We start from the raw sequence: 13,386 nt of genomic DNA, 5'->3' as shown, positions 1-13,386 counted from the left end.
TAGGGTCAGCACAAAGGACGGAAGTGGCTGATGCAGTGGCCCTGATGCTGGGAGGGTCCAGGTCTGCCCTGAGCTGGGAGGCCATTGAAATGAAGGAAAAGAGGGAAGGAACAGGAAAATGGGGATCAGCCTTAAGGGCCTCATTTGGAGCTTCCTTGTTGAGTCTTTGTGGTGCCAACTCCCACCCTTCCCCTTCTTCCCACTGTGTGTGGTGTGGAGCACACAGCCCCATTCTGGGGCACTCCTGCACCAGTCCCCCAAAACATTGACATGGGATTCCTGAGGCTGCTGCTTCTTACAGATCTGCAGTCATTACAGGCAGCAGCACCTTGGCTGGTGCACACACACACACACAAACACACACACACAGACACACCACACTCACACACCCACCCACACACACGTACAGCTCTGGCTAAACAGCCCTGGGGAGGGGACAGGCCTGTGACAGCCCCAGAGCAGTGACTCCCACCACACTCGTGCACCCAGGGGAAAGTGCTTGTGTGCATCCAGCCCTGACCCACAGCTGTGCTGGCAGCATCTTCCCTGATGGGGATGTCCTGCCTCAAGCAGAGGGATGTGACCTGACAAAGCCTGGTACCCCCTGGGAAGATGCTCTGCTCCCTGAGGTGCAGACTCTGTCCAGATTTTGTGGGAGAAGATGGGACTGGTGGTGCTGCTGATGGGCAGCAGGGATGAGTAGGGCTTGGGGTCTTTGTGGCAGTGAGCTGGGACATGACTGAGCTGCAGGAGCTGTACCTGGGAGACATTTGCTGAAGGTGGAGGAGGTGATGGGAATAGGAGGGCACGGGTGGGGGCCCTTCCTGGTGAGGTTAACACCATGTCCCCAGTGCCCTCCTCATCCTCCCGGTGCTTGTCCCCATCCTGTCCTAGTGGCCTCCTCATCATCCTCACGCCCTGGGGCAGCACTGGTGCTGTTTTTGCTCGGAGCCAAGCGCTGGGTCAGATGAGGCCCAATGCAAGTCTGCGTGTCCTGGCTGACCCCTTCCAGCCCCCGCCAGCCCCTCACCAGAGGAAGGGGCGCAGGGACTGCGTGGGTGGGAGGCCAGGGTCCCTCTGCAGCCCCACACGGGCTGGGCAAATCCAGGCGCAAGCGTCCCGTGAAGTGCTCCATCACTGCGGTCCGAGAGGCGCCCCGAGGGCTCGGCCAGCCCGGAGCCCTGCCCCGACCGGGGGGCGCCGGTGGAGCAGCCCTGGGCTCGCAGGGCAGCCCCGGCGGTCCCGGTGCCGTCGGTGCTACGTGGCGATGAGAGACGCCTCGCCGGTAGCCAGGGGGAAGGGGCCGTCCCCGGCGTTGAGCACTCGGTAGAGCAGCTCCTCCTTCTCCCGGCGAGCCTGGTCCAGCAGCTGCGCCTCCTTCTCCAGCGCCCCGCGGGCGCTCCGCAGCTCCTCGGACAGCTGCCTGCGGGCACAGGCTCAGCTGCCGGGCCGCCCTCGGCTGCCGTGTGCTGCCACCCCTCCTCCTGTCCCCCCACGAAGGTGCCACCCGTGCACCGGCTGCCCGCGACCTACCTCGCCACCACCAAGTGGTTCTGAGTGCGAACGTGCAGGTCCTCGTTCTCCTGCTGGAGGGTTTTCACCTTCTCCTCCAGCAAAAGGTTCCTCTCCTCCTGGAAAGGTGTATGAGGGTGAGGTGAGAGCTGGGAAGCACTTCTGAGCCCCCTGCCACTCCATTTTGGGTGAAATGCTGGCCTGGTGGCATTGCTCCCCCATCCCCCCCACCACGGCAAGAGAGGAAGAGTGCTCCATCCACTTTTGCTCCAGCTGCAGTTTCTGGGCAGAATTTAGGTGGGTAGAGGAGCTGAAAAGAGGAAAGCCCACCTGTGACCCCCTGCTTTCAACCCACCACAGTCTCCAGGTGCAGCAGCTTCTTGTCCAGGCCATGGATTTGCTCGTTCTTCATCTCGATGACGAAGTGCAGGCTCTCCAGCTCCTGCTCCCAGAAGGGGCTGGGGCTCCCGTGCTCCTGCAGGGCCATCACTTGTGTCCAAGGGACCCAAACACGTCCCCGGGGCAGGCTTTGCTCCCCCCTTCAGCTGTGCTGTGCTCCCCTCTGGTTCCAGCCCCACCCGGCCAGGGTCCATCAGAGAGGCCCCTTGGCTTTGGCTCAGCACCCCATAACGGGTCCCTCCCTGACACCCCTCCCTGCACCTGGATGTGCTTCTTGTAGTCTGTTCTCAAGAGTGACTCCTCCACCCGTTTCATCCTCTCCTGGAAGGATTTCAGCTGGGAATTCAGTTCCTGAATTTTCTCCTAGGAGAACCAGGGGAAAAAGCAGAATGAGAGGTGTCTGGGATTTCTTTCTGAGCTGGGGACTGCTGGGCTGTGGTACCCAAATAACACCAGGGCTGGAAGAGCTGGTGTGATCCCCGAGCACACTGGGGACTGAGGTGACCACTGGAGAATGTGGGGCACCATGGCAGAACAAGCAGATGGTTCACAATCCCCCCCTCCCCATGGATTTCTCTGCTGGTACCTGTAAGGCTGCCTCAGACCTGTGGTGGGACTCTGTCAGCAGCAGCTTCTCCTGCTCATGTGCTCCCTGGAGCTCTGTGGGGGAACATGAGCTGAGTGCCACAGTGGTGGAGAGCAGGGAACAGCATCCCTATGACCCCACAGGCAGCCAAAGGGACACGGCAGAAGCGAGGAGAGGAGAGGGGAGCTGCAGGGAGCCCTGCTGCCCTGGCATGCACCTTGCAGGGTTTCCGTGTGCTCTCTCCTCAGGGCATCAAGCTGTTCCTTCAGCTCCAGCTCTTTTCCCTTTTCCACCTGGGAAACAATTGGATGAGAAGTCTCAGTGTAAGGGATGCAGAGCTTTGGGCTTCCTCACCCTTTCTTAGATCTGTCCTTCTCCCAGAAATGGGAAAGCCCAACCCAGCACATGCCAGGGAAGACCAGGCTGGTGACATGCTCCATGCCCAGCTGCTGCCTCCAGCAGCACCAGCCCTTCCAGCTCACCTGGACCTCAGTGTCCTGGGAGATGCTCGCAGTGCCTGCCTGGCCAGCATCCCGCAGCCGCTCCTCCTCCTCCTCCTCCTGGCCTTGGAGGAATCTCGCACTCTCGGTCCACTCCTCTGGCCATGCTGCCTTCTTCTCCCCGTGCTCAGGAAGCAGGGAGGCATTGGCTGCAAGACAAACACGGCTGAAACAGCCCTGGCTGCCTCCCTGTGGCTGGGCTGCCTGCACATCCTGGGCAGCTGAACCTGCCGGTGCCGTGGGCTGGGTTCAGCACTGCCCTCTTCCCTGGAGAAACACCTCCCTCCGTCTCACAGGTCCAAATTAGCCCTAATTGGGAAGGTGCTGGCAGGCTCAGAGAGGACACAGAGCTTGTCAGGTCTCCTTTTCTGGGGATGACCTGTCTGACTGAGAGGAGGGGATGCTGTTGTCTCTGGGGTGTCCTGTTTGCCCTCCTGCACCAGCATGCATCTACATCATCCCCATCCTCCCTGGTGCCATGCTGGAGCCTGCCCAGTGTTTCCTTAATATCACTCTGAGAAAGCAAAGCAGGGGAAAAACACTTATTTTCTCACCATTCTGTGTCTTCAGGGCCGAGAGCTCCTGGGAAGCCGATCCCCTCTGCTGCTGGGCTTTTAGCTGTCTCTGGCAGAGAGAGATGGGGCTGGAGCAGGGGGGAACAGAGTGGGGCAGGTGGCTGCAGGCAGAGAACCCTGCCCTGAGCCTGCATCAGCTCTGCTAAAACACAGGTCCTCGGGAAGCAGCAGTCCCTCCCCAGCCCCCTGCGCTCTCCCAGCACCCATGGGTGTGCAGGTACTGTCCATCAGGCAGCCTCAAGCTCCTGCCAATTCCCTGCATCCCAGACAGTTCACCATGTCGCACTCGGCTGGAAAACCTGGAGGATCCACCCCCACAGACAAGGTGCTGGTGCAAAATGGGCTCCAGCAGGAAAACTCTTGGTGGGAGAGAGCAGGCAGCACTTGGGAGGGCTCCAGCTTTGGCACTCCCTTGCCGCTTCCCTCCTGTCCTGGGATGCTCAGGTCAGTTTGGTCCCTGGCACCTTGCAGCTCCCCAAACACACGCCTCTGCCAGGGCCTTAGACAGATGGGCTTTGACTCAGCTGGAGCAGGAGTGAGAAATGAAAAATAACGATAAATCAGGGCCGATAGAGCCCCCGTGCAGGGCTGGCAGCAGGCGAGAGCAGGCGGCGGCCAAGCAATGACCTCAGGAGTGCAGGAATGTGCTGCACAGCCCCGCACTCCTGCCACGGGGCTGAGATTACCCAGAGCCGGGAGCTGCCTCCAGCACCACAGCTCCGTGGGATGCCTTCCAGCCTGCATGGGTTTAATTTAGTCACTTGGAGGGGAGAAGAGGGGGAAAAAAAAAGGAGTGGGTATATTTTTATCAGTTGCTGAAAGATAGAAGCAAATCTCGCAGGCTCTCACGGCTCAGCCTCGCTGGCGCAGGGCAAATCTGGTGCCCATCACTGAGCTGCGCTTCTGTTTATGGCGTAGATGCACGAGGGGTGAGAAAATTCACCTGAAGACACGGTGCTGCTCTCCAGCCCCGGCAGAGCTGTCCCTAAAAACGCCGATCCCCGAGGAAAGCAGCCCTGCTGCCGGCGGGACCCGCCGGGCCGGCTGCTCCCCGGCTCGGCCCCGCGCACAGCCAAATACAGCCCGGATTTGGGAGCCTGGCTTGGGAAAAAAGCAAGGGAAAGCAAGGAGACGGCCCAATCTCCGCCCCCGCTGCAGCCCCCCTTCTGGAGCTGGAGGGAGGCGTAGTTCCAGCGAGCAGGAGAGCTCCGAGCTCTGGGAAGCCGCGGCTTTATCTTCCCTTCTATGGCATGAGCAGCCGCGGCGCTGATCGTGGCCCAGGCGAGGGGGCACCGGCAGAGCTCACAGGGCTTGTCCTCCTTGTCCCTGAAAGCGTGGGGTGCCCTGGGATGCTGCTGGATCCGGCAGGTGTCCCCAGGAGCCCTCACCTGTCCCCTGACACACCTTGTGCCAGTGTGCATCTCCCTGGTATTTAAGGTAGCAGTGTCCTGTGATGGGTTTTGAAGCCGGGGGATGAGGGGCAAGGGAAGAGATGAATGACACAACCGAGGCTCTGCAGTCCTGAGGGCATCACAGGAGTCCCAAAAGGCCTCCTCCCCTAGCCCCACACCCCATATCCTTTTTTTTTTACTGCAACAAAGCAAAGGCTGTGTAGAAGGACCCTCCTGACAGAGGTGGATGACACACACCTCAAGTGTTTTGGATGATCTCAGCAGGGTTGAGAGCAGGATGCTGTTACCACCTCCAGGAGGGACCCAAAGCCCCAAAGCAAACCACCTCTGCTGCATTTGTCCTGCTCACTGTCATAAGTGATGCCTAAGGACAGAGAGCCCAGGGCTGGTCACCTCCATAGCACAGGCAGTGTTCCCAGCACAGACCCAGGGAATCTTCACCTCTCCCACACACCCCAGATCCAGCAGGATGGGATCTCAGAGCCCCTCAGCTTCTAAAGGAAGATGATTTGAGACACCAGCACTGAACTCAGAAATAGGTGAAGCGAGCAACAGGTTCACCATCATCAACAGACAAATCTAAATACTTGTCCTGAGGCTATGAGTGAGGCATCTTCCTACCTCTAGGAGCAATTAAAATAGCATCTACAGCTAATTTTAGTCATAAGCACTCAATTGTCCTTTGGAATAAAAGCTCCACCTCTGTGGTGAACAGCAAAATTTGGCTGAAAGCCCTGAAATATGGAGGGACTTTCCACTGTCACTTCCATAGAAGCTTTGTGGCACCCGAACCTCTGGTATCACCTGGAGCATTCTGGAGAGCTGGAAAATCATCCTGGAATCCACAGTGTGTGCAAGGATCAGGCTGGGAATTGCTCCAGCTGGAACAGCTTTGGCCAGGGGAAGAAGCAGCCTGATATATCCTGCAGGTGGGGGCCATCCACAGCGTAGCTTATCCTTATCCTGTAAGTTCTTGGAAACCTCTGCCAAAACTACCTTCCAGCTATTGAAAAACCAAAAGTATCTACATTCTTAGAACTAAATATTTCTAATAGTCTGGAGCAGAACTGTTTATGGATGGATTAATAGGGATTTCCAACAGGACCTGAATCATCTCCAAGGGTTCTGAGCTGGGGAGCACCAGTGCAGAGCAGCTGCACAGTGTGGGCAGCCGAGGTAGCTGCAGCCTCTGCTTCAGCTCTTAGTGTGAGGTGGGGTTTTGGACTGTATTTTTCTTCCTCTTTTCCTGTTTTACAAGTGCGTTAAGCAATTCAACTATGCAACCTAGCAAAGGAAATCACAAAGAGGCAGGAAATGAGTATTTAAATCCTGATTCTGCTCCTGGGGAGGAGGCTTTGCTTTGTGGCTGTGGAGAAGGGGGCCAGGATTTGGTCCATGACTGTAACACCTCTCAGGACCTGCAGCAGATGCTCAGTGCTGCCAGAGCAATGCTGGCACAGGTCCGTGGGACCTATCTTTAACCCTGCTGCTGTATTTCCTCCAGTGATGGTGATGGTTGTGTTAGGAGGTGATTATCACCTCTCCTACAGTCAGATCTGTGCCGAAGAGCAGAGGCAAACACTTCACACTGTTGACAGCCCCGAGTTTTGCATTCTGGCCCTTCCCTGACTCCTGGTGCTAAGTACAGTTCCCAGCACTTCAAAATAAATTCACCCCAGCCCTGGAAAGCGGCCAAGCCTCAGCCCCGACCTTTTGGGATGGCAACTTGGCCTCTCTCACACCAGGAGCGTGACCAAAGCGTGAGTGGCCAAGCACGGGTGGATGGAGCAGAAGGGGAAGGAAACCCCAGGGGCAGCACCGCAGCTCAGGGCTGGGTTCTCTCTGTGCCTCCCTTATCACCCTGCTGCCCGCAGCCTGGTGCCAGGGAAGGATGAGGCTGCCAAGGCGCCTCCCCCGGGGCACACAGTGGCTCCTGGTATGTCATCCACCCACCAGACCCAGCCCAGCAGCAGCTCCTCAAGGTCACCTCAAACCTGGGACTGGCCTCAAAAGCCTCTGCAGCCCCCAGCCCCATTAGAGTCCCCAGCCCCATGACCTGCACATGGCTTCTGGCTGGGCTTGACCTAGGGTTTGAAGTCTCCCCTAACCCCAAGAAACCTCAAGGGACCAACTCTGCAAGTCCACCCATCAGCAGAGGGAGGTGAAGGTCTCCCATCCTGCCTCTTGGTAGTCTGGACATGAGAACATGGGCAGGAGTGGCCCCGTGCCTGCTCTTATGCCTTTTAGCCATAACGGGGATTTTAGATGCTACTTTCAGAATGACTTCAGTCGCAGCAGCAGGGCTGTTTATGGGTAATGACTGTTGGGGAGCAGTGACACAGGGCTGAGCAGGGGAGCTTGAGAGCGGGCAAGTGCAGGAAGGGAGGCGTCTGTAGGCAAATGACAAATTTCCGTGTTTCAGTAAATGTGGGGCTCTCAACACCCGGGGCCTTGGGGCTGTTGTTGCTCCCTGTCCTATGCTTGCTCTTGAGAGCTCTCAGAGTCACAAACCAGCCCAGAAATATCTGATCTTACAGATCATAGCAAAGAGTGGGATTTTTTCCATGATGTAGAGAAGCGACCAAGCCTGCAAGTGCTGTAAATAAAGGCACTTGTTGGCTGCAGAGCTGTGTGAGCCCCGTGCCTGCTCCCCCTGCACATCCACCAGTGGGTTCTGTGGTCCCAGGTGGGGACTCTCACAGCTGGATCTGCAAAGGGCCACCTGTGCTGGGGCAGAGCAGCACCAGGGGGTGTTTCTGCCCTCCCTCCTTCCCCTGCCGCCCTGCAGCGATCACAACACCCACAGCAGTAAGCACAGCACATCCGATAGCAAAAACCTCCCCCGAGGTCAGTGGCGAGGCACTGGGGCAGCATGAGCACATCAAAAAATGACAATAGTAATGATAATAACACATCAGCAGATAATTTCAGACCTCACCAAAGAGCTCTTCAGTACAGAGCAACGTGCTGAGGTCTGAGGGGGCTTAGAGTGCTCCCCCACATGAACATTCCCCTACAGGAGCGTTGCCTTCAGCACAAGGGGACACAACCTTTGGGACGAGGAAGGATGCTGTGGGAAGCTGGCAGAGGTCTAGCTGGGGGAACCCATCCCTGTCCTCTATGGGACCAACATTTCCAACAGGCATCATCATCCCAGATCCTGCACCCCCTTGATTACAGAGTTCCCATGATGTCGGGGTGAGCCTGGAGGGGTTCAGGAGAGTGCAGGAGGATGCAGGAGGGCGGGTGGCTGCCAGTTTCATTGTCCCCGCTGCCACCTCCCCCACCACAATGCCGGGGGGTCCCACGCAGCCGGGGACAGCCACACCGCCCGGCACCGGGAGGAACCCACGCCGGGTGCCCCCAACACCCCTCGTCGCCAGCAGTGCGAGCAGAGCTCCCCGCAACCATCGGCCCCACGGCAGCCCCAGCTCCGTCGAACCCCGACAACGCGTGCCCTCCGTCCCACGAGAGCCCGACCCCGAGAGAAGCCCAGCCCAAGCCCAGCCCAGCCCAGCCCCAAATCCCCCGCAGCCGCTACCTCGGCACCGACGGGGCAGCAGCGCAGGGCGCTGCCGGTGCAGCCCATGGAGCCCCGGCGGGACCCGCTCAGCCGCGGGGCGCGGGGCGCGGCATCCCCCGGCGAGCGGCACCGCTCCGGGGCGGCACGGGATGAGCCGCTCCAGCTGGCGGGCAGGAAAAAAAATAATTAAAAAAAAAAAAAAAAGTAATAAAAACGTCCGGCAGCTGCTGACAGGCAGCGCCGGGAGAGGGTGCTCTGCACCCCCGAGCCGCGGGCAGGGCCCCCGGCCGCAGCCTGCCCGCCCCCGGGGCTGGCCCTGGGCCCCCTCCACCCCGGGGTGTCCCCGCCCTGGGCCGGGGTGCTCCGGGAATGCTCTGTCCCAGGGCCCCCTGCGCTGGGGATGCTCCGTTGTGGGTGTGCGGTAAGGAGAGCTGGACCCCTGCACTGGAGGTGTCCTCTCCTGGGCGAGGAGAAAGGGGAACAGGAGCCCTGCACCAGAGCCAGGGTGGGAGCACGACTGGCTGCCCAGGGGCTTCCACTGCTGAAGCCACCCCAGCCCCCTTAGGAGTAGGGATGAGAGTGAGAAAGAAGAATCCATCTGGCTTTTGCCATCACCGCATCAAGTTTCAGCTTTTGTGGGGGCACTTGTGGAAAAGTGGTGGGTTTGGGGTGTTACTCCTGGCAGGAGCTCTGCTCTGGGGGTCGTTGTGCTGGCTGGAGGGGGCTTTCAGGGTGATCCATATTGCCTGAGGGACTGCATCCTGTCAACCCTTCTCTTGAGCATCCCAAACACCCCAAATGTTGGGCCTGGAGCCAGGATGCCCCTTTCCAGGAGGAAATCCTACACTTTGGAAGTGGGTCCTGAACGCATAGGGAAATGCATGGATTTGAAAGTGTCTCATCTAAAAAATAATGTGAGGAAAGGTATGTTCCTCCAAACATTTTGATTTTAATAATTTTTTTTTAAATTATTTTTTTATTAGCTTTTTATACATTCCTGAATGACCACACATTTTGACCTGAAAACCCATTGGTGCTACCCAGAACTGCTGAAATAGGAGTGTTTGAACCTGGTCACGAGGCCAGCCGTGCCTGTATGGAAACATTGCAAGTTTTTTGTCAACAAGTTTCTATTCTGACATTTTCCAAATATCCCCTGGGAGAAGTCCAAGCAGCCTGCGGCTCTGGGGATGCCAACACCTTGGCATTTTGCCTGGGCAGCGAGGGAGTGGAGGTGCCTGGTCGTCCTGTCACGTTCGACTTGGAGGTGTTTTTCTTGCCCTGGTAACCCTGGCACTGGAAAATTGTGAAACACCACTTGGATGGGAGGGTGGGGAAGGCGAGGGGCAGGCCCAGGTTGCCCCAAGTCACCAGGGGACTGGTGGGACCAGTTGCCTGCGTCCTCTTGGGTGGGTGCTGCTTAACTGAGTGAAGTTTTGTGAGTCACAGAAGCTTCTGGCATCAGCTCCCACTGCTCAGAAACCACCGAGTGTCTCAGTTCTTATCTCTCCCAGCACTTCAGAGTGGGGCAAGTCTCCTTCCCTGCATGAGAGTACTTATTTGGGCTGAGTAGATAGTTTGTGGGATAAAAGCAAGGTGCTGCTCTACACCTCTCCAGGGTTAATTAAAAATCCCGGTCCAGACTTCAGAGAATGAAGGCCTACAGGGGCAAGCACAAAGCACATGCAGATTTCCAGGCTGAATTTGCATTGCTGGGGCCCAGGCTGCAAAGAGAAGCAACTGTGTGGGCAGCTGATGAGGAGTCTGTCCAGCTGCCATCACGTCTTGCTGGTGCACAGGGGTCCAGTAGTTTGCACATGTGCTTGTGGAAGTTTCAGCTTTTAACTGGGGGTGCCAAGGGGGTGCCTGGGGATGCCCTTGTTCCACAAACTGGGGCTCCAGGTAGGATTTCTCTTTACAATGATGGAGAAAAAACAGTTTGGTCACTTCAGGCTAAGGCATTGAGCCAGCAGGGCAGAGCTGGGGCTTGGGGATGGGTCTGTGCAGCAAGGCCAGCTCCAGCACCCCCATCCCCAGCCTCTGCTGCGGGCTCTGCTGTGACAGCCCTGTGCTTCTAGAGATTGCTGCCTTTTGGGGACACGGCTGCCCAGACCATGTTACAACCTTCCTTCAGCCTGTGGGTGCACTTGTGAGGCTGCCTGCCAAAAGCCCTGCCCAAACCTGCTACCCCAAACCTCTCTTATTCCAGCTTGATTTTAGCAATTCCTCAGCTTCTCCAGTCTTTCCTATGGAAACTGCATGGGATATGTGCCTGCCAGACAGGTCTTTCATCTCAGCCCTGCTTTATCCTCCTCTGCCCCAATACACTGAAAACTTGCTCCCTTTTCAGGGTAGCATTACACAGCCAGGAACTGCTCTGTTCAGCTGCTTTTGAGCAAAGCAGGGGCTTTCCATGGCATCACAGGGGTAACCAGAGCACCCCGGGGATCTGGGGAGCACAAGGGCCTGGAGGCTGCAGGAGGCAGCCTGGAGAAAAAGGAGACTGTGGGAATGAGGGGATTTCTGCCCAGGCAAAGACAGGAAAGCAGAGGTGGTGTTGTGCCACCACCTGAGGCAGCTTCAGCTTGTTTTGAAGTTTGCTCAAATGTCTTTTTTTGGTGCTATCTTGATCTCTCCCAGGAATGACAGCAGCTGGAGACATCTCCAGGGTTTTGTCTAGAAAAGTGAGACGAGGAGGCTTTATCACATGCTCGGCTGAATTGCCGTAAATGGGATAACAGCTGGAAAGTCGAGTTAATTTGTACCAATGGTCATTTAAAGTGTTTGCCAAAGCTTATGGATAAGAGAAGCATTTGTGCAAACCGTTTAAGTGTCTCTTGTGGCTCTCTCTCTCTGGTTCCAGCTGGTAAGGACTGGGCACAACAGGATGGATACAAGGCAGTGTCAGTGCCAGCCCGGCATGGTCTGTTTGCAGAGTGGTTCTCTGAGTGCAGATGGGGTAATTATTTTTTTTTTTCTTGTTTGTATATCTTATTTTCAGAAACCTAGTCTGGAAAAAAAAAAAAAAAAAGAGAGAGGTGGAGGATATTTTTCTGGAAGGTTTTTGGGTGATGAGCTGGCCTGTGGTGATTCCTGATGGTTCCTGGTAGAGCTGCAGCCGGAGCAGTGGACAGACAGTGGTGGTGGTTACACCCTTCTGCCCTGCTCATCAATTGCAGTCTGTTTGCTTTTGTAAATGACAGGTAATGAAGTGCTGGCTGCTTTTCTTCAATGCAAATCCGAGGTGTTTAGCCAGGTCTGCTGAGGCCTCGTGATTCAATTTTGCATGGGTGAGATAGCTGAAAAACTGTTTGAATTGGAGAAGTTCTCACATGTGTTGGAGCCCAAAAAAAGTCACAGGCTCTTTTAGTGGGGATTTAGGTCACACATGATTCTGCCTTGAGGTAGTGCAACGATTTCAAGGCATTCCTCTCCCTACCTGTGCTTTTCCAAGCAAAAAGATGTGGGTTAACCTGTTCTCGCAGTCCTTTATTCTCTTTTTTCCCCCATGGCAAAATGAAGTGGAAAAGGATGGGAACAGGGAAGCGAAACCTTCGCTCACAATGGCTGTGAGAAGCAGAAAAGCATGCGATGCCAAGGCTCGAGGTGAGGGGCTCTGCTCCCCTCCCAGCCCCAAACACAATGCTCCCTCTGTGCCCGTGCCTCTCCCCTGCATCCCTATCCTTATCCCTGTGCTCCGGCTGCTCCAGGGCCTCAAAGTGAAAGCTAATCCCAGGGATAACTTTCCGCTGCTCTCCCGGCTGGGAGGGACGGGCTATTTATTCCTCACGCTTAAGCCCCGGCAGTGGATCAGCGGCGCAGTTGTCGCTGCCGGCTCGGGGTGGGCAGCAGCATCCACCACGTCCCCTGCCTGCTCCCACGCCCTGCGCCCGGCCTCGCTGCTAAATAAGGACGAGAGGATAAAAATAGCGCTGAGACGGGGGTTTGGACGAGCCAGGCAACCCTTCCCAGGGTTGGGAGCAATATGGGGAGGCCAAACGGTGTCTGTGTGAAAGGGAGAGCAGAGCTGATTGTGGGGAAGGGTCTCACAAGGGCTCCTGACCGTGCTGTGGCAGGGGGGAAGGTGTGAGACCTGCCACACTTGTGTCCTGTGTGCTCAGTTGGCTCAGTGCCCTCTGCAGGATAGAAGCATCTGTCCACCAAAATACATGGGAAAATCCGTGCTACTGTGCCACTCCTGATGGAGGGGTACCCGTGTGACCATTCCAGCATGATGGGGGTGCCCGGGGCAGCTCTGTCTGGGAAATGATCCGCAAAACAGGGGAGGGGGGAATGGAGGAGGGGATGATAAAACCAGCATTTTTCATAGACGGGTGGTAGGGGTGTTGTGGCAAACTGCCCAGTCAAGGGCTACCCGATGCCAGTGTCCCCTCCCCCCTGCTCATACACATTGGGTGTGAGGGTCTCAAATATCCGAAATATCTGAAATATCTCTGCTCTTCAGCTGCCACTGCGCTGTGCCGAGCGCGGGGGGAGCCTGGGGGTCCCGGGTGCTGAGCAGAGGGTAGCGACCCCCGCACAGCCGGGGCACCCCGAGTGGGATGTGAGGAGAGCCGCAGCCCTGGCTGGTGGGAAGCCGGTCGTGCTTCCCCATCGAGCGGGGGATGTGTGTGCCCCGGGGGGCTGGGTGCAGCTCCCTCCCCCGGCACCAGCGCCGGCTCTGGGAGCTTGGGAAAGCGGCGCTTCCCGTCCCGGCATCCCTGCGAGTCCAGTCCTGCGCTTGGCAGCGAAACCGGGGAAGGGAGGGGAAAAAAAAAGAAAGCAAGAGGGGAAGGGAAAATGTGAGCGTCCTCGGGGGAGGGAGGGGAATCGGGCGGTGGGCCGGGCTCGCAGACAGGGCTCATCCCCTCCGCTCGGG

General features: G+C 57.2%; 1 protein-coding gene across 1 annotated transcript; it reads right to left on the bottom strand.

Annotated features, from left to right (window-relative positions):
• Positions 1 to 1,257: 1,257 nt before the first annotated feature.
• On the bottom strand, positions 1,258 to 8,661 carry CCDC69 (coiled-coil domain containing 69). The gene is made up of 9 exons (XM_077786754.1): positions 8,526 to 8,661; positions 3,552 to 3,621; positions 2,980 to 3,146; positions 2,715 to 2,790; positions 2,498 to 2,571; positions 2,173 to 2,274; positions 1,868 to 1,987; positions 1,534 to 1,631; positions 1,258 to 1,423 (listed from the first exon to the last, which is right to left on the bottom strand). Exons 1-9 carry the CDS (start codon positions 8,571 to 8,573, stop codon positions 1,258 to 1,260), a joined length of 921 nt encoding a protein of 306 aa, XP_077642880.1. The 5' UTR covers positions 8,574 to 8,661.
• Between the last annotated feature and the right edge of the window lie 4,725 nt (positions 8,662 to 13,386).

Source organism: Lonchura striata, chromosome 15, assembly GCF_046129695.1.
Source record: "Lonchura striata isolate bLonStr1 chromosome 15, bLonStr1.mat, whole genome shotgun sequence".
Classification (NCBI taxonomy): domain Eukaryota; kingdom Metazoa; phylum Chordata; class Aves; order Passeriformes; family Estrildidae; genus Lonchura; species Lonchura striata.
Note: the sequence above shows the minus strand (reverse complement) of the source record. Positions and strands in the feature narration are given on the sequence as shown.